Source organism: Pelobates fuscus, chromosome 12, assembly GCF_036172605.1.
Source record: "Pelobates fuscus isolate aPelFus1 chromosome 12, aPelFus1.pri, whole genome shotgun sequence".
Taxonomy (NCBI): Eukaryota; Metazoa; Chordata; class Amphibia; order Anura; family Pelobatidae; genus Pelobates; species Pelobates fuscus.
The window spans coordinates 128638226-128659700 of record NC_086328.1 but is presented as its reverse complement, the minus strand read 5'-3'; the positions used below and the strand labels follow the sequence as shown (position 1 = coordinate 128659700).

Below are 21475 nucleotides of genomic sequence, written 5' to 3'. Positions count from 1 at the left end.
TAGCATATGTTTGTCTCTTCCATTGCTTTTTTTTTGTCATTCACCATAGGTAATTTCCACAAGTTTGCAGTATAACATTATACATTCCAGTCATGTCATCTAACAGGATATTGTCCACAGGACAGTGGCTTGGTGAATGCTTGAAAAGTGTAACCATATATTTCAATAATTAGATGTGGTGCCTAAAGAGATTAGTTCCCAGTATGGTCATGAGAGGGGTATTCGAATGTGCTAATTGAGGGTACCATGGCCATATGGGGAGACCCCCTGTTCGGATCAGTGTTATCAGCGATTAACTCTTCCAGAGTGTGGCACTTATGCAAGGAGGGGGGGGGGAGGGGGGGAATGTTACTGTGTTGGAGGTAATTCTGGTCAGCCAGTGGCTACATGTAAGTGGGGCCTGTAGGTGTTGCAGGGCTAGCTTTTGGGTAAGGCGGTCCGGGCCAACTGGTCGGATAAGTGTTGGGTTCAAGTTACTATGTGTTGAAGGGTTAAATTCGGCTGGTAGATAATAGCCATGTGCGATGTGCTAATTTAAGGGCTGGGATAGGTATATAATAGATTTGTGGATCTCAGTATCGGGGGTGGTAAACCTGGCGGATGTCCAAGGGAGGTATGACTGCAGTTCTCATCCCTTCAGGTCGCCCCTCTTGCAGCTTGTGGTGCTGGAACATGCGGGGGATGAATTCCGTCACAGAGGAGGGATCCATCTGCGACAAGTCCCTGCCATCCGTCCTCGGTGGCGTGGTCAGGCCTAGTTGTTGTAGTTTGGAGTCCAGCTCCTGCAGCGTCTTCACCCGGAGCGAAGTGCCTTGGAGCGAGAAGGTGAGTATTCTTGGGAGCCCCCATTTGTATTGGACATTCTTTTGCCACAAGATTTGCAGGAGTGGCTGAAGGGCTCTGCGCCATGCGATGGTGCTTCGGGTTAGGTCCGGGAAGAACGAGAGTGTGGAGGAGTGGGGTCTGTCCCCTTAATGCTGTGAGGAGGATGGCCCTGTCTTGGAGGGATTGGAAGCAGATGATCAGGTCGGTGTGGGCCGCCGGCGGTGCTGTGCTCGGTTTCGGTAACCGGAACATGCCGTCCAACCTTATCGCCTTTGCTTGCTTTGGTGGTAACAGCGCGTTGAGCAGGCGCCGAATGAAGTGCGACAAGTCGGGTAGGTTAACCGTGTCTGGTACCCCACGGATCTTCAAGTTGTTCCGCCGTCGCTGATCTTCAGTGGTGTCAATTCTGTCTGTGGTGGCCTTTTGTTGTGCCTGAATTGTAGCCATTTGCTTCTCCAGTAAGGTAATTCTGGAGTCCTGGGTGGTCAAGATGGTCTCCAGCTGTGTTATTCGTGAGGTGGCGCCTTCAATGGCATCTTTGATGAAGGCCATGTCAGCCGCAATATTCGTCCGCAGCTCTGCCAGCAGGCCTTTTAGTTGTTCTGCCGTGACTGGTTCACCCATATGGGGTGTCTTGGTGTTAAGCCTCTTCGGTATTTGGACCGTTGCTCCCTCACCCAGGTCGGAAGACATTCCGTCTGAGAAGCAGGAGGATTCAGCCTCTCTCGCCGCCATTTTGTCCCATGGCAATTTCTGGCTGCCCCTTAGCATTTCTCCGATGTCGTGGCTCACCAGATTCTTGTCCGCTCTCGTTTTTTTGTTTTTTCGCCCCATTACTTGTTCCCAGGCTGTTTAGCCAATTTTCAGCTAGTTGGCTGCCCGTTTTTCACCCGGGCATGATGATTTTTTAATGAGAAAAGCTGGAAGGCTGAATTGTTTATTGATACGTTAGCTGGTCTGGGGAAGGAAATGCCGTAGTTGGTAAACCAGAAAGAGAGAGAAAGGGAGGGAATGATGGTTATGGTTTATAAGTAATCCAAAGAGAGAGAAAGAGAGGGAATGGTTGTTTATCGTTGAGTTTAAGTAAGCCAGAAAAGGAGAGAAAGGAAACTATGGTTTATCAATGAGTTTTGGGTGGATGAATGATGTTTTTTAAGTAAGCCAGAGAGGGAGAAGGAATAATGTTTTAATAAAGAGGTGAGGTCTGGGAATGATGGTTTAAAACTGAGATAGAATGGGCTAACAATGATTTATTAGAGAGATGGAATGTGGGAATGGTGGTTTGATAGTTAAACAGGGTGGTGGAAGGATGGTTTCATAGAGAAGTAAGGTGGGTGAATGATGGTTTAAAAGTGAAGTAAGGTGGGTAAATGATGATTTAATAGTGAAGTAAGGTGGGTGAATGATGGTTTAATAGTGAAGTAAGGTGGGTGAATGATGATTTAATAGTGAAGTAAGGTGGGTGAATGATGGTTTAATAGTGAAGTAAGGTGGGTGAATGATGGTTTAATAGTGAAGTAAGGTGGGGGAATGATGGTTTAATAGTGAAGTAAGGTGGGTAAATGATGATTTAATAGTGAAGTAAGGTGGGTGAATGATGGTTTAATAGTGAAGTAAGGTGGGTGAATGATGGTTTAATAGTGAAGTAAGGTGGGTGAATGATGGTTTAATAGTGAAGTAAGGTGGGGGAATGATGGTTTAATAGTGAAGTAAGGTGGGTAAATGATGATTTAATAGTGAAGTAAGGTGGGTGAATGATGGTTTAATAGTGAAGTAAGGTGGGTGAATGATGGTTTAATAGTGAAGTAAGGTGGGGGAATGATGGTTTAATAGTGAAGTAAGGTGGGTGAAAGATGATTTAATAGTGAAGTAAGGTGGGTGAATGATGGTTTAATAGTGAAGTAAGGTGGGTGAATGATTGTTTAATAGTGAAGTAAGGTGGGGGAATGATGATTTAAGAGTGAAGCATGGTGGTGGAATGATGGTTTCATAGATAAGTAAGGAGGGGAATAATGGCTTATTGTAGGTCAAGGAGGGGAAAAATTTAATGACATTTATTACTGAGGTGGGGTGAAGGAATGAAAGTTTGATAGTGAAGCGGGGTAGAAGAATGATGGTTTAATAGTGAAGTAAGGTGGGGGATTATGGTCTAATAAAGAGTGGGGGTGTGTGGGAATGAAGGTTTGATAGTGTAGCAGGTTGGTGGAATGATGGTTTCATAGAGTAGTGGGGGGATGATGGTTTATTGTAGGCCAAGGAGTGGGTAAATTTAATGATGTTTATTATTGAAGTGTCTATTAGTGAGGTGGTGTGGTGGATTGACAGTTTATTAGGAAGGATGGTGGCGTATTAGTGAAACCGAAAGGGAGGGGTATGTTTTTTTTCCAGTGCGGCAGATAGTGAGGAGAGGGGACATGAAGATTTATCAATGATTTGAAGAGGGAGGGAGGGAAATGGGTTATAATGGCTGACCAATTTAGAAAAAATGCAATTGTATGGGGTATACCTATCTAACCATACATTGCTGATCCCAGCTGATACAAATGAATGTTATTAGACTTATTCTAACATATCGAGGGAATTCTGCCTTAAACAGGCTGTGCCATTAAAATTAAGTACAATAATAGTCGCTGCGTTGTCAGGCAGGTTTTCTGTTTTTATCACATACATAACTCAGCCTTGGGGAGACAACATAGCAATTAGGAGATTTCCGTGTGTGAAATTAAATTACGCTCTTTAATTTTAGGCACAGTATCTCTAATAAATTAGAGGATGGGGTTTTTAAGTAACAGCTCATGGAGCTCTAGCAAAGTTAACAATTAGTACGGCTCAGGTAACTGTTTCTAAGACGGGCAGCCAAGTGCAACTTGAACCTTGACTGAACCCCACTGGAATGTTGCGCCATTGGGCTGCGGAACGGAACGTTGTAGATTCCATTTCCAAACGGCAGCCTTAGATTCTTAAAGGAATATTACAGTCACCTGGACAACATATTGATACATGCAGTAGCTGAATCGTCAAACCAATGACCTGGATTTTTGGTATTTTTTTATTTTAGGAATAAAAGGCATATACAATTAGATTTAATCCTCTCCTTCACTCAAAGAAAGCACAAAACAAAAAAAAGAATAAAAAATACATGATAAAGTTAATAAAATGCAGTGATATACCCTATCCATTGATATTTTTTAATTGATCGAAATGGCACTTATGGCTAAACTCCTTGTGGCTCCGGTTATCACATTTATTCCCATGAGAAATGAGAAAGCATAGCCTTTTGTTTTGAATATGTTTATTGGTATCACATCATAACTTCCATTGCAAACTTTGGTTTTGTTTTTGAGCGGGTAATCGCCTACGCAGAGGCGCTGTTATCAGTTACATAAATCGGAATGCCATCTTTTTGCCTGCGCAGAGGCAAGTTAATCATGACGTTTGCAATACATGTCTGAACAAAGCAATGCATAGTACATTTTACACTTAACTAACAACTACCTTATATTGAGAGTGCAATGAGGGTGCTGCCTAATGTACAGCATTATATGGTACTTCTCGAATAAACAAATGGTCAGCTTTTTGCATCTTTGGTTGCTTTCGCTGAGGCGAATTTGTCACGGCCTGTTTAGCTCAGCTTTTTGGTACACATCAGAGTACTGTGCGTTTTACACTCTAATAATCTGTGGTGCCTATTTGTTTTGGTTAGGGCTGTGGGTGAGCAGCTGCTTGCTCCGGCCCTTTGCTTGCTGCCCTGAGTTCTAGTGTGTCGTGCGGCTATTTGCTCGTGTGTATTGAGGTTGTATAAGCTTTGTATGTTTCATGGCCGTCCCCTCCGCTAGAAATTGTGGAGCCATTTGCAGTAGGTCTGTGTCTCCTCTATTGCATGTGTCTATGGTTGTACCTGTGTTGTGTTGCATTACTCCGGTGCTCTGTGTGTCTGCCTCTAATGTTGCGTCTTTGTGGTTCATGGTTCGGTGTTCCTGAATCGCTTTCTGTGCATGCCTTTCATGTGGTCGTGGTGTTGTCGTGTTTAGGTGGATTCACTTATGTACATGGCTGTGGTGCTGTCCTGTGGGGTTTGGGGTGGATCATATAGGTCGGTGTTTGGACTGTGGGTGTGTGTGTGGTGCTCGGATTGTGTGGTTTCGCAACTCCTGTCGGTTTCTGTCTGGCTTCAGTGGGCATAGCCTTTTGGATAGGGGCGACTGGCATTTCATTTATTCCTGCAAGAAATAGTAATATGCGTATGACATCATACATGTGAATCCTGTTACAGACATCCAGCATCTCCAGACATTCATTGAATCAAGCCTTTTAGGTTTGATGGGCCAGGAATTGGCTGAGAGACTACTCCTAATCCCTGATATGGCCGAAACATCAGATGATGTTCTATTAAAAAAATTAAAAATAATAATATAATATATATGATATAAAATGCAAAATCTATATGATATAATATATATTAAATATATATATTCTAAAAATAATGTATTCTATTTGCCCTTTTTTCCCATAAAGATAATTTTCACATTTTTTTTTTAGATAGTATATCAACCCAAAGAACAAAACCCAAAGCATACATCAAGTGAGAAAATAATGAACCCTGCTGCAATTTTTCCCATAAAAATGTCACTTTTTGGTGTAATAAAATGCTGGATCTATGAGCACAGTGACATTTTCATATATCTGTGAAATGGGTGCAGTTTAGCCGCTCTCTGCGATTTGCAGGATGGCTCCGTTACACAAGAGCGATGGCTGCATATAAATATTGGGAAGAGTAACGTGTTGATTTAAGAGAATCTGAGGATGTTTGTGCTCTATGTGCGGACTGGAGGCGATGAGTGGGTGAGCTGTTAGTGATGTACGATTCAGTAAGCACACTGCATAAACTCAAACATAGTGCAAATTTCTAATAACACTTTCCATCCCAGAAACTATTTTCATCACTTAAAGAGGAACTGTCACATGTTTTATGTAATTTTTTTTTGTGCAGAACCATTTTACATCAAATGCTAGGCCTTCAGGGCACAGTCAGGGCTTATTATGCAAATTACTTTGACCCCCCCCATGATGCTGTGTGTGTGTGGGCACAGTTAGAAAGTTTGAGTGTGTGCTACTGTAACGAAAAGAATAAAAAATAAAAATTACCTGTGCACTATCCCAAATCCCTATGCACATTTAAATGCCAAGTACCATTGCAATGGTCATTGAAGAGTAAGCTCACATGCCAACAACAAGGCTAATCTCATAGGTGAGTCATACATTATAAATTCACATTCTCCTTTGAGCTAAACTGCTAAATCTATTTAGGGGTATTTTATGAACCTCTACAAATTCTGAAACCCTTAATAGGGAACTTTAGGAGTGGGCAGCAGACATTAATTATGGAAATAATACATCCCATTATCAGTTTATCTTTAAGTGCACTCATATATAAAGGACAGAGACAATATTTTTCCGATATCCTATATGAAAACAAAAAAACATTAAGTATGAATAAAATATTAAAGAATGGGTCAAATCAAAAAAATAAATAAAAAACATTTTTGTTCACAGCTCTGTTTGTTATAATTTCTATACAGCTAATACTTCTAAAGAAGAATAATTAAATATTGATTCACATTTAATCCTGACGGGTAAAATACGTCAAATGTCTAGGATTTATAGAACAATTAATGCAAAGAGAGAATTATGGTTTTAAAGCTAGACCTTTGCTAAATTTGGTTTCCCGAGACCATAACTTTAAAATCAGTCACAGAATCCAAAACAAAAGTGTATATTTGTACAAAGTAGACCTCCACAGGGTAGTTACTAAGAGCATTCTAACAATTTACATTTAACCATTATATTACCATCCTTACATCCTTTACATTTAACCATTATATTACCATCCTCTGCCAAAACGTCAGGTTACTTTAACCCCTTAAGGACACAACTTGTGGAATAAAAGGGAATCATGACGGAATATTTCCGTCATGTGTCCCTAAGAGGTTAAAATGTTGGAGCTTTTCACATGTTTAATTTCTGTGTATACCACATATACTACTGTAAAGACTCCAGATTTGTGTTTTTCCATCTTGTGGACCATTGGAGAATTTTTGAGAGCTTATAGACCAAGATTACAGACACACCAGCTTTATTTAGACTCTTTTCACTTGGCTGTTTCAGCACCAGTTTTTGCTGAATTGATAAAGTGATCTTTTTTTTTTTTTTTACATATTCAATTCTAAAGATGTATTTTTTAGGCTTTGTGTGTCTTAGTATTTCAATCACCCTAGGTTTGCATTCAGCTGCCGAGTACAGTAATATTCCACATATATATCTTTGCCGTTTTTTGGGGTCAAATTACAGACTTGTCCTAATTGTGGCATGCGTCATTGCTTGTTTCCTAGACATACTTTTTGTTGAGGTAACACAGGCTTTACTGGCCGGCATCAAACTTTAAACCTATTTGTACCCCCTGCTAACCCTAATCCTAGCTAACCATTATTAGCACTAGCCAAGTGATGACTATGGGAGCCAATTACAGTGATCACTTTGCCCTAACTTTTTTTCAATAATGGATATGACTGGTGTGGATCTCACCATTCTTCTAAGAGGATGAATTCAATGCCCATGCTGTAAGGGAATCCTCCTGGGCTGCATATGTGGGATTCAGCTATCTCTTCTATGACCCAGTATGGAGTAAGGAAATGGTGTCTAATTATAGTGGGAGCTGGGAACCATGTGATTCTCCGTGATGACGTTATCGCGCAGGGGCATCATGATGTTATTTTAAAGAAAATAGTATAATAAATAGAAATACTACACCAAATGCAGAACAATATAGAAGTTCTATGACCAGACAACTCTAAAAAACAAAAGTAAAATACATAGTGCAAACAGTATAGGACATGAGAGATCAGCCCATACACAGGATATAACCCCCAGGCTCTTGAGCCAACGGTTTAGACATCAATGGCTGTGTGGTGAGTTATTTTGAGGGGACAGCAAATGTACACTGTTAGACAGGCTGTACACTTACTACTTTACATTGTAGAAGAGTGTAATTTCTTCAGTGTTTTCACATAAAAAGCTAAAATAAAATATTTACAAAAATGTGGATGGTGTACTCACTTTTGTGAGATACTGCACTACCTGAGGACACTGGGAGATACATCAAACCTAAGTGGGAGACAGTGTTAATTTTGGCGACAAATTTTAATTTACTTTTAGTCATAGTGTTTTGTCTAAAAAGCAATTTTTTGTTTTAGTCGTATTTTAGTCATCTGAATTGTTATACTTTTAGCTTTAGTCGACTCTCAAACATGTTAGTCGAAAAAATTAACACTAGTGGGAGATATCTTTCAGACTTATCTAGTTAGTATAGTCAGAGAAAGAGAAGAAAAGGGTGCGCCTAAAGAATTTATATTGATATGTAAAAGTCCAAATAATTCTACAATAGTCCCAAGTGAGGTAATCCACGACAGTAGTTAGAAATCTTTGTGGAGCAGCATGTAGGATGTGTAGTCACGGGCAAAGACTGATTGTCCAGTGGTACATATAAGGGAGAAGCAAGAGGAAAAGGAATCCAATGGTACAGTACATTGATATACTTAATATTTTGTATATTATAAAGGAACTACTCACAATATCCAGAGCTAAAATTCAGCTCTGGTTTGGAATGCGTGAAGTGGAATAATCCCCACTCAAGGATATGTAGAGTTCCTCTGATTTTCAGGTGTATACAACAGCGGAGTAGTCCAACTCGGAATGAGAAAAATAGAATATAGTGCTCCCTGTATCTCTTATAAAATAGTAAAAAAAAATATGAAATATATTTATAGTATATTGAGCAGCCTCACTATACTATGGAATAAAAAATAGAATAAAAAAATTAAAAAAACAAAAACAAAATTAAATTTGTTTTCATTTTTAATTTTTATTTTTTATTCTATTTTTTTTTTATTCCATTTTATTTACGTTATCTTTTATATCCTGACCTGACATCATTGTTTTATCATCTATAAGAAGGACAAAGAATCCTAAGGTGGGGATTGTACCACCCATATGCTGTACATCGAGCAGTGAGCCTGCTCAATATACTGTAAGTATATTTCATATTTTTTTTACTATTTTACCCCTCCCCCTATACCTTACATTTTTACATTCCCTGTGATAGAAGTAGCGCTGATCCTCCATTCTGATCTTTTCTATATTACTAATCTAGTTAGTAGGAATATCAATATATGGGGATATGTTATAACCCGAAGAGTGAAATGAAATATGCTCCAAGAATAGGAGTATCTAAAGGGACTCAACCAGAGATGCAGTGATTACCTATCCCACCAAACCGTGGGAGGAGTAAAGGTATCGCAAAAACTCTCCTCCTTTAAGGAGGACAGTCACATAAAGGTGGTAACCCGTAATAGAAAGATAATACAAGATTCCCAATACACTCCACTAATAGGGAGAGCAAAAGGAATGGGAACAGTGAGGAAAACCTTTCACTAGTAGGTGGGATATTATACACGGGGGTTTCTTCTGGTTTACCCCACAGTAATACGTACCTGCCCAACACTGGATATCATGAGGTGGTTTTCTATACAACAGTACGAGCAACTGTGGGACTCCACCTTTTCCCTTTATTCCCTAGACCCAATTAGGCTTGCACCATTAATACTGAGTTATTTTTGGTCTATTTCCTTTTTTAACATTAGATCGCAATAAAAGCTTGGGTTCCTTTTACGCTAACTTTTCCTCCCTGTGCCTCTTTCTTTTGCTCTCCATATCAGTGGAGTGTATTGAGAATTTGTATTATCTTTCTATGTAAGGGAACATGTAACTGTTATTGTAAAGTGTTGTGGAATTAGTTGGCGCTGTATAAAAAATACCAATAATAATAATAAGGCATGTGATCACATTGATTGGTTTCAAACGTGGCCAGATAGCCCAGGATCCAATCAATCCCTACTGCTAGACTTCATTACAATAATGTCAAATATCAAACACAGATCCTTTCTCAGGCCTCCAAACAGACCTGATTTAGGTGGACAATCCATGTTTTATGGTCCCATCCCGCCATCCCCGTTTTGTTTCCTGGTGTCCTGTTTTTGGTGACACCAGGAAACTGTCCCCAGAAAGTGCAACACAAACTCATCATTAGATGTTTGCTCAGGGCGCCAATACCATGTGGAGTATGTGCTGAAACAGCGCTCTCTGCATAACCTGTCCCTGGAAGAGTTATCCTTGGTTGATTGGCAGGCAGCCTGGCATGCGGACCTGGCCCCTTTCTGAGCAGGTCTGCCTTCTTTTACCCTGGCCACGCTATGCCAATGTTGAGGGTATGCGGTATTTAGCTCTTTAGCATGGACACACAGGCATTCGACCATTGTAACAGCCTGGCATGCTCTGGCTGTTCGGTGTTCCACTACAATCCAATACAAAAGGGCATGATGCCACAGTGATGGGATGGCCTGAGCTGCCTCAGGGGGCTATTGCTGAATACCATTACCAGACACACATTTTGGGGTGGCTTGAGTGTCCGCCATCCTCGGTATTTTAGTTGCCCCCAACTGCATTAATGACAGACGCCATCATAAAAGGCTTAAAAAAAGTGGACTTGGAGCATGTAGTTCCTTTGCCAATAGCTTGACAACTTACCTGGTGTCTGCTGGTCACCAGGACAGACATTTCTGTCAGAAGGGGAGGCAGTGATGGGTGTCTGGCACACCCCAAGAAATATCTCAAACCATTCACAAATTGTTTTACTACTTATCTTGGGAATGCCTCGGAGCTTTCCTGGTTCTTTAACCTCTACTGCGGGCTGTAGTGGTTATGGTGCTTGTGGTTTCACTTTAAGTTTAAATTAAGGAAAATCAAGCAACAATTTGTTACATGAGCTGATGTCAAGGAAATTGTATTTCACAGTTCTTCGCTCACTAGACACATCACGTGACTTCATAACATCAATGGAACATCAAAACAGGAATATTAATTAAATAGTCAACACTTCCCCTGGGCTCATTTATAATAATACAAGGAAATTTATGATAGAGCAGGACATTGTGAGGAAACTCATGCATAACAAAGTGTGTATTTTCTTCTGATTGCCTTGAATCTTAGGGACAGCTCTGTCATGGAGTAACACTTCTGGGTTCGGCACTCAACTGTGAGGAGCCGGACCCCGCCCCCCTCTGACTCAGCTCTGACAGTATTGGGCTCCACAGAGTCCACAGGCTCAGCTACTGGGAACTGCTTCCACCAGAATTACCTTTCCACAAGCTCAGACAAGCCCTTCCAGCCTTTGAGCAAATGCAAGGATTGCTGCATGCCATAAAGGATTACTGGAGAACGGATACTTTGCTACCTTACAAGTGGACCATATGTCTGGACTATTGGAGGACTACCCATATTAACCTTAAGTATATCTTTCAGCTATTTGTCTGCAATATCATTTATTAATGAACTAATGCTTGCTTACTCAAATCTACATTGCTACCAGTTACTAATCTCATGAAAGACAAGTCCCATCATGCTTATTCACTATGAACGGTTCTTGCTTTGCAAATATCCTTAGCTACTTGATTATTGTTCCTATTGAAGATTATTCTCATGAACTAATGTTACTTAATGCATCTCTGAAGAAATACTTAATACTGAACTTTGTGTTGTTAATTACTTGCACTTCTTCTTATTGGATTATTGCCTAAATGCAATTCATTTAAGTTTAACCCTTATTAAAACTTCGGTTGAATCAAGTTACCAGTGATTCTCTCTTTTCTTAAAGCTACAGTATTGATACTTAAGGATTCTCCAATTCTTCACTATTGTAATTAGGGAGTTTACAAGCTGCAGTTGAGTTCCAACCCAAATCACCCCTAGTAGCGTAACAAGATCTGTATACCCATGTGGCGACTTAGATGTTCTCAAATTGATGTTTTCTAGTACAATCACAAGTCATTTAGAAGAGTATTTACTTGGCTCTGAACCCATTTTACATTTTATTATGTTTTTCCTGTACCTTTTTGCCATGCTCGTTTGGAATTATTTGTGTGAATGTTAACATTTTAGCTCTCAAAAACCTATTTAAAGGAATTACAAAGACAGTGCTCCAAAGTGGTAAAATGTGTAATTAAATTTATTATTCTAGAGCTAGATGTTACAACCAAACAACAAATTAATAACAAATGCGTTTCTCACAAAAATCTGAAAAAAAAATCTCTGCTACAGATGTATAAAATGTGGCTTTCCACTGTGGTTTACATTTAAATATCCATGGCAACCAACAGACTGTGTAATTATAGGTGGTTAAATGTCTTTAGAGATGAAAAAACTCACACAGTTTTGGAAGAATAGACATGCAGTCAACACTTTATCGTTCTAGCACTGTTACCCCATAACATTTAAACATTTAGAATGATACCCCATCCAAAAACAGCGTTTTTAGAGTTCTTTACTACACATGCCAGCTCAAGCCACCATGTCAGTGATCATTGGGGTCACCCTTAAAATATTTATACATTTTGAATGTATGTATGTATGTATGTATGTATATTGATTACTTTTTTTTTTTTAATTCTTTATTTTTCACTCGAGTGTGCAGAAGCCAACATGAATATCGCAAGTGGTAACATAATGCAATTTCAGTAGGCCATGCAAGTCCTTCCTGCATCCCCGTACAACTGTTACCCTACCAAGGGATTTTTATTTTTATTCAGGCATGTGGGCGGCATATGGGGCCCCTTCTTTACGCTTTGTCTCATGACTAACCCTGCTCATGGGCTTCCCAGTTCCTCCGGTAGCTTGATCATGCCTGGTATAGAAAATACTTTTCCCTCGAAACCAAGGGAGAAGAGAAATATGTATAGCATGAAACGAAATAAGAAGTGAAAATAAAGTTTAGGAAAAAAGTGAGAAGAGATATAGAGTCGAGAAAAGAGAAGAGAAGAGACGAGGAGGGGGGGGGGGGGGAGTACTTCCCCTCTTTCAGCATTACAGCCATATTTTCCTGGGGGGGGCCTTTTTTAGTTATCCGAGTCCACTCTCTGGTCTGAACCCTGTCAGTCTCCACTCGAGCCTACTGGGCTGTTGTCCCATGGCTCCCAAAGTCGTTGGAAAGACACTGTCGTTCCCTTTACCCTAGCTGTCAAATCATCCAAAATTCTACATTCACGTATCCTAGAGATCACCCCCGAGAACTCTGGACCCTCTGGTTTTAGCCACACCGTCACTATCTCTCTGCGCGCACTTAGAGTTATTTTATGTATTAGTTTCTGTTCTCTCCTAGTCCACCCATCTACTGTTCTGTTAAGCAAGTATATCCAGGGGTCCATCTTCAGGGGTCTATCAAAAGTTTGTTTCAGCAGATCTTCCACCGCTTTCCAAAAGCTGCGTATCTTCCAGCAATCCCACCACATGTGGATGTACGTTCCGCGGGTTCCACAACCCCTACAGCAGTCGTCTGTATCCAGTTTATGCATTTTGGGAATATTGATTACTAAAGCACATTTTAGTAAAGAGGAGTATTTAAAGTAGATCTGTCTTTTTGCAAAGTCATGCATTTCCATTCACGCATTTGGTTTTCTTTTTGAATGGATCCTGTTGATGTTATGATGTTGATGTTGATGTGGACCCCTTGCTCACGGTGCCTACAGGAATATTGGCTATACCTCACTGATGATACCTTACAAGGTTGAAACGATCGTCTGGGGTTGCCGTATCTCTCGTGCAGAGGGAACTTGCTGGCATTTTGGATCTGGACTGCCCGTATGGGTGGGACCAGTCTGATATGCTTCAGATATGTTCTCTCTGTAATGGCACAAGTTGAGCTAAAACCAGCTTGAGATCTGAGCAGGGACCCACTGGAGGGCAGGCTAATTGAGCTGTTGCTACTTGTTTTTTCTCTCCTGTTGATGTTATTGTTGTGAATATTTAGAAACAATTTAAAATTATGGGCTTCTCTTCCTTGTAGTATTGACTGAAAATTAATATGCTTCCCGTGCTCTATAACTTGATTGATGACTGAAGTTAAGGTTGAACGTGTAGTGTGAGATAAAGTAGGAAGGCTTCATGTGAATCCAGAATACTTTTTTTTTTACATTACATAAAGTAGTAATTAGATTTACAGGACAAAATCACCATATGAAAAACCTAGGAAAAAACAGATCTGTGACAGAGAGATTTTCAATACTCTAATAAATGGGAATTTATAGGTTCTGAAATCTACTCGGCTTTAGCTTAAATGAGTATGTGATAACCCTCCTCCAAAGCTGCATCTTAAAATGTTACTCTAACCCTTTTTTCTATACACATTTGCTCTTTAATGAATAATGTTCTGTTGGGTATTATTCTTTAGTCCCCCCCCCCCCCCCATAACTATTTAAAAAATTATAATTTACTTGTCTGCAATCTGGAGCCAGGCAGCAATCCCAGCGTGGCTTTCCGCGCCCACTTGTGAAGTCATGGGAGCCACGGGAGGTACAATCAAAGGCTTCTCATAGAGAGAGGGTGTGAGGAAAATGGGAAATTGGGGAAAAAAAAGCAATTTGTGCTGATTGGGAGGTGGAGAGGGCTGCACGAAAGAAGGGAGGGAGGTTACATCCAGATTTGCGATTGAGATGGCAAGGGGAAGCTCAATACGTCCATTGCCAGCGCGAAGTGTGCACTGACGACATACAAATGTTATGCACAGAATTGACATTGGCAACCTGGAACGGAGTTTTGCTGTCAAAGTTACATGTGCTGGGGTGGCAACTATACCCCGACAAACAATTGCCAATATCTCATTAAGCGCAGTATTTCTAGCGGAAACACTGCACATAATGGCTCCTACCACCAGGTCATAGTGGTGGAGTAACCCTCTAAATGCCACATTTTAACCGTTCCCTTCCTGTATCCTTCACACGTAACCCTGCCTCTCTATTCTCCTTTCTTTCGCACCCCACCTTGTCTGTGTATCTCTCTGTCTATCCCTAAACTCTCCCAATCCTTTTGCATCTCTCCCAACCCCCGCATTTCCTTCCCCTTCTCACAAAGTTTTTTACAATCCAGGGATAATGACCCCAAAATATGGGCCTTTAGCCCCCAAACAACCCTCTAACAACAACTAGGCTCTAATATATATATTTTTTCTTGCACTGGACCGCTTTTCATGCTCTCCTGACGATGGTATATAACAGATTCTGATATATTTTTTGTTATCAAACCAGCATGAATATTTTTTCTTTATTTTCTATCTACTAACAGACAGGTTTCTAAAAGGCATTTGTCATAAACAATCTATTTGTCTCTGTGTGACTCACAAGCATGATCAATATAGATTCACATGGAGATTCAAGTCTTCAGGCTATTTTGTTCTTTAGATTTAGTAAAATGCTACATTGCGGCAGTCCCGTCCATTCACCATCTGGAGATGGCACGCTATCCTTGTCATCCTGTGGCTTTGGCTTCTGGCAGTATGCTATCTCTGTCAAATGGTCATTGACAGTTAGCAGAGACAATATGCTCTGCTCAGAATGTGTTACAATATCTCTTAAAAGGAGCGAGGGCCGAGCCTTTAGAAAAGGTAACATTTTGTAACTGTATCTCCGTGATCAAGCACCTACTTTATTTTGAAGCTTTTTGGGCTCATTTGATCTAGCACAGCAGGTATATCAAATAAAATCTTTGCTGTCCATGGATAAACTAGAACAGGTAGAACCCACTGCTCCAGACAAAAATGGAACAAATTTGGAACAATATAGGTCTACATTAAGAGAAATGAATTGTATGTGATAGAGACTAGGCTATTATATGATGTAAAGTTTGTCCTTATTCCTTCAGTGGTATAGGGTTTTAGAGCATAGTACTTCTGGTCAGATAATATAATTTTTAGTAATATACCTATATTAACTTTAGAGTATCCCAAAATTAAGATATCTGTGGCTTTATCATTACAGATTCTTCAACTCAACCAGCAGATGTAAACACATCAGCAAGTGACTCACCTATATGGCCTTCCCAAGGAGTAACGTCTTCCTCTACAGCCAATGATCCTTTGGAAATCATGGGACAATTAACAGACAATGCCACTTTGTATTACAATTCATCAACATTACCCAACACAAACACCAAGTCTAGTGATAATAGCCAAACCACCAATGGACAGGAAAATATAACCATGTTTTTGGAAGAATTCAATTCTTCACTTGAAGTTTCATCCCAGCCAAAAGACAAAACAACCTCAATATCAGGTCTGGGTGATACCAGCATATTTACTTTTGTGCCATCGTCTTCATTGACGTTCACCCAAAATGAATTGCCATTCTCAACAACACCATCAATGCCATCATTAACATCATCATCACCATCAACATTACCTTCAACAACAACATTTTCATCAACAACTTCGCCTGCATCTGCCCACTCTTCCATGTCAGTAGCCACAGTGCATTATGATACAGACTCTACTAATGTGCCTTATTCTGATAGGTTAACATATAGCGAACAAAACACTGATATTGCTATAGATCCCAATGTAAATTCAACAAGTAACCTCTTGAGTATTCTAACTACCAATTCCATTGAGTGGTCAGGAACACATACAACACCCTTGAGAGAGATAAATACTAGTCCAGAAATAACTTTGGAAAATTCACTTGCAGAAACCCAACAGACAATAGACATAAAAGACAGTAATACAAGCCCTGATTTCAATATGAGAAGTAAAATATTCACAGAACAATCCAACACTGTATCACTGACATCCATATCTCTAGAAAATACCACCTCACAAACATCATCGTCCTCTACATCTGACAATGATATAACAAATAGGGTGGAGGCAAGTAGTTATCAGTCAACAAGTGAAACATTTTCTCCCTCTGATAAACCAATTATCATTGTGACTAGTGGACTGGAGACTGTTTCTGGCACAACCTCTAACTCTACTTTAAGCAGTAGCAGTCCAGAAACATCTTCTCTAACAGAGCAAACACCTACAGTGTCATCAAATAAACTCGATTCTAGCATAACAGACATTCCTGATTATACTGATTCAACTTCAGACACCACACCACATTTTACGGCACACACTACACATCCTTCCAGTTTAACTAGTACATTGTCACCAGCAGAACATACCTCAACACTATTCAATATTATTACCTCTACAACCACCACCAAAGAATCATTATCAACCGGTACCCAAAGTAATGTTGATAATACCGAACCACTGGCCTATGGGACAGATAGCTCAAAAACCCTGCAAACAGAGGCTGGAGGTATAACAACAATGGAGAGATTAGAACTATCCACAAGAGACTATATTTCTAGTTTAAGCTTTAGTACTTTCCATGAGGCCACCACTCAAGATGAATCTGCAAAGGTCACAGAAATAACCCATGCTTCTTTAATAATTTCTACTGAAATTTCCAACACTATTGATGAATCATATCCTCAACAACCTTCAAGTACTCCACATATAAATACAACATCTGAAGTCAATCAGTATAACACATTAAGCACACTCAAAATAAGTCAAGAAAGTTCAGATTCTGTAACAGACAAGACAGACCAGTCAACAAATGTAATCCCTTTAACTTCTGGAAATGGTACTTCACATTTTCAAGAATCCTCTTCCTCTGAGTCAAGTACCATCACATTATCAAATGGTTCACCTAGTCAAACAACAATCCCAAATTTATATAAAACAGATTTTGAAACAACATTATCAACAGAACCAGAAACTAGTGAATCAAGACTTTCGAGTAGCCTAATAACAACCCTATATTTTAGTGATAAAACCAGTCAGGTGCCTGATGTTGTGTCAGCACCAGTACAGGACTTGTCTACATATGAAATGTCTTCCCATTCAGGTACTGCCACTATGGGTGAGATTTCAACTGGAACTTTTATTTCTGAAGGAAAACCCACAGTGATGAATAATACTGAGTTAGATACAGAAGCCTTACATCCTGGATCTACAATATTTAGTTCATCTAGTACCACCACACATATTTCATATTCAAGTGACTCACCCACAAATTTTGCAACTACTTCACCTTCATCAGAATCTCAATTATCACTAGTTACTGTGACAACAACCGAAGAAGAGCACCCTAGAACTTCAGCCCATTTAACATCACAAAATAGTACTTTATATCTTGAGCAATCAACTATGCTTGGTGAATTTAATACATATTCGACCACAACTAAATCCACAATAACATCAGAAAAAACATTACTAACTGAGACAGCAAATAGAAACACATCAAACATTTCCGATAGCACATCGAGTTTTTTTGTCGATAAAAGCACCTTGATGCCTGATGTTACAACACCAATTCTGGGGGACACATCTATGTTACTTCCCTCAGAATCAAGTACTGAAGTATATACAAATAATTCCATGTCTACCGGTACTCTCATTGTGATGCATAATTCTACAACAAACTCACAGGTCTTGCAAACTAATGATCAGTTTACAGTTACCACCACAACTTCAGTTACTTCCAGTGACATGCCAAGTGATATTTCTCCTGTGGCTACATCTTTCCAGTTCTCTCAGTCAATCACAGGCTCTGAGATTACAGGAATGAATCCCCCATTTTTGTCATCAAGCAGCCCAAGTACGCATAATCTTGTGTCCCCAATAGTAACAACCACAGTAGGACCCCAAACAGCAGAGCAGAGCAGTCTCGGAAGTACCAAAATATATAATACTGAGTTTATGTCATCATTATTTGAACAAACATCTAGTCATACGGAAACCACTGCCTCTTATTTTTCTTCTTCACTATCTGAACCATCATCTTACCATCCTCAAACATATGGGTCAATGTCCTCTTCTGCAAAAGATCCCTTCTTGTCGTTTTCAGCAACTCCTTCCATTCCATCTTTGTCTTCAAATAGTGTTGCATCTTCTGCGGAATCATCAACAGTGCCACATCTCACAAATACTGAGAAGGATCAGACTGTGAGTCTGATTAGTGTGGGAGGCACTGAAAGATCTACTGCCATGTTTACTGACTTGTCATTTGAATCAACATCTGACCAGCCTCAACATTCTCAAACCTCTTTATCTTCTTTAGCATCTCATTTGCCATCTGTGTTTGTGACTACTTCAAATATTCAGTTTTCAACCAATGATGAAATATCCTCACTAGCACCAACAACAGCAGTTAGTTTATCAACTGCTGTGTCTCATACCAGTATGGTTAGTACTGAAAACACAGGCCTTGATTCATCTCAAACAACATCTGACCATCCTCAGGAGTCTCTGCACACTTCTCCAACGGACTCCAATTTATCATCTACTTCAGATCTGTCGGTTTCTCCCACAAGTGGAATATCATCTGGAGATTCATCCACAGCACCACCAGGCCCAACATACACACACTTTCAAAACCAGACTAGTCTAGGAAGTACTGAGAGATTAGATACAGAATTTACTTCATTGTTATCTCAAACAATGTCTACTCAAACTCAAAACTCTCAAACAACATCCTCTGTAGAATCCAATATGACATCCATTTCTGTGACTACTTCACATTACACATTTAACACCAGCAATGAAATATCCTCACTAGCACCAACAACAGCACTTAGTCTATCAACAGTTGTGTCTCATACTAGTATGGTTAGTTCTGACAGAACAGGCCTTGATTCATCTCAAATAACATCTGACCATCCTCAGGAGTCTCTGCACACTTCTGGAGATTCATCCACAGCACCACCAGGCCCAACATACACACACTCTGCAAACCAGACTAGTCTAGGAAGTACTGAGAGATTAGATTCAGAATTTACTTCATTGTTATCTCAAACAATGTCTGCTCAAACTCAAAACTCTCAAACAACATCCTCTGTAGAATCTAATATGACATCCTTTTCTGTGGCTACTTCACATTACACATTTAACACCAGCAATGAAATATCCTCTGATATACCCACAACAACCACATTGACATCCAATGTCAGTTTAAATACAGATTCACACCCATTGTCTGGTACAACAGTGAATATAGATGCCACTGCAAACTCAGGGCCTTCAACCCACACAGAACACACTATAACTACTTTAGAAATGGGGCAAGTTAATGGAAGTACCACAGAGGTCTCTGTAAATCCCACATTTCACACCACGAGTCATTTGTCATCAACCTCATACTCTCCCACTCGTTCATCATCCATACCTCGAACTGCAGAAATCATTCCAACAAGTATGTCTGATTCTCTTTTTACAGTTTCAGCTTCGTTACCTACAGGTGAATTACCAGCAGTTTCTCCTACTGAAAATACAACTCAAAACTTGAGTACCATATCAATGATGCAAACTTCTGCCTCTCTTGAAACTCACACTATCCCCACATCAACTTATGTGCCCTCTTTAATGTTAAGTACATTGCTAACCACCACTCTTGCTAAGACAACTACTAAGGCTCATACTTTAATATCAGTTAATGAAACCACATTGATCACACCAACAAGTACCCACACCTCATTCCTTTCAACGTTAGGATCACAAACCACAATGATACCAACTTTGTCTTTGTCAACACATGCACCTAGTACACCATTATCTGCAACTGTAAAACCCACAAATCCCGACACTATCAAAACATCACCAATGCTTGTGGTAACCACCACTCCACCGTCAACTTCTACAAGAACAACTACAAAGACAATGGCATCTGTAACAACTGTAACAAATGCAACAGCCATTTATAGCACAGTTCCCACAACAGCACCTACTATAGTGACAATGACGCCTTCTCCCTTGGAGTGCAAAATCTCATCATACACTATGGTAAAAACGGGTAAGTTCATTGATGATCTGAAAATCACATACTGAGTTTTGTTAGGATACAAGGGTAATAGTTGAAAGCCGTTACACACTAGTATAAATTTGGTATTAAGTCAATATTGCTTAGTGAGTTTATTGTCTCACTTTCTGATTCTGAGTGATGTCTTCGGTGGTTTCATTAGCGAGAGCCATGTCACTAGTGTACTGTTATGAATGAGTACAAAATCACAATGGATTCTCAAGACCACAGTTTCCTCCATAGATCTCAGATAAGGATTTTTGATTTTTTTCCTTAAGGAAAACATTAAACATGACTTGTAATGAGCTGAAGAAGCTGTCAAAGCACCATAACCACTACATGCTATTGCCATTATTATGGTGTAAGTAGACTACATATGTTGGTTCTGTGCCAAATGGTTTTTGAGTGTTTTGACTAAAACCATGGGTCCCCAAGTTACCAGTGGCCTGGCTCCCGCTCATTCTATTTCAACATTACAAATGTCAGTTTCTTTAAAATTTAGATAAAATTGATTTGCTGAGTGTCTGCTACCAATAAGGTCCATATATGAAGAAAACTGATACTTCACCTCCGCGTTAGCAATACAGTAATAGTATATTAAATGTATCAGTTTTCATTCTCTATGTTGAAATGTTTACAGCAAACGATGGCCTTGTGTGTTAATGTATTTTTATGTACTGTATCTGTTCTAGTGAATATGCAGCAGATTGATTCAAACATTATAATTCTATATACATTGCTCCCAGTACATGAGAAACATGTCACAGATTTCAGCGATCTTCCTAATGCAGAGATTCTGACCTAGATAGAATTACACGTGTCAAGGCAATTAGAAACTAAATAATATTGTTCATAAATCGTGTGGCATA

General features: G+C 39.7%; 1 protein-coding gene across 1 annotated transcript in view; it reads left to right on the top strand.

The window, feature by feature from the left end:
- Positions 1-21475, top strand: part of KIAA1549L (KIAA1549 like) — a 127993-nt gene that overhangs the window by 46094 nt on the left and 60424 nt on the right. The window contains exons 2-3 of the mRNA XM_063437303.1: positions 15741-16034; positions 20028-20600. Coding sequence (XP_063293373.1) covers positions 15741-16034; positions 20028-20600 — 867 coding nt within the window. The remainder of the gene's footprint in view (positions 1-15740; positions 16035-20027; positions 20601-21475) is intronic.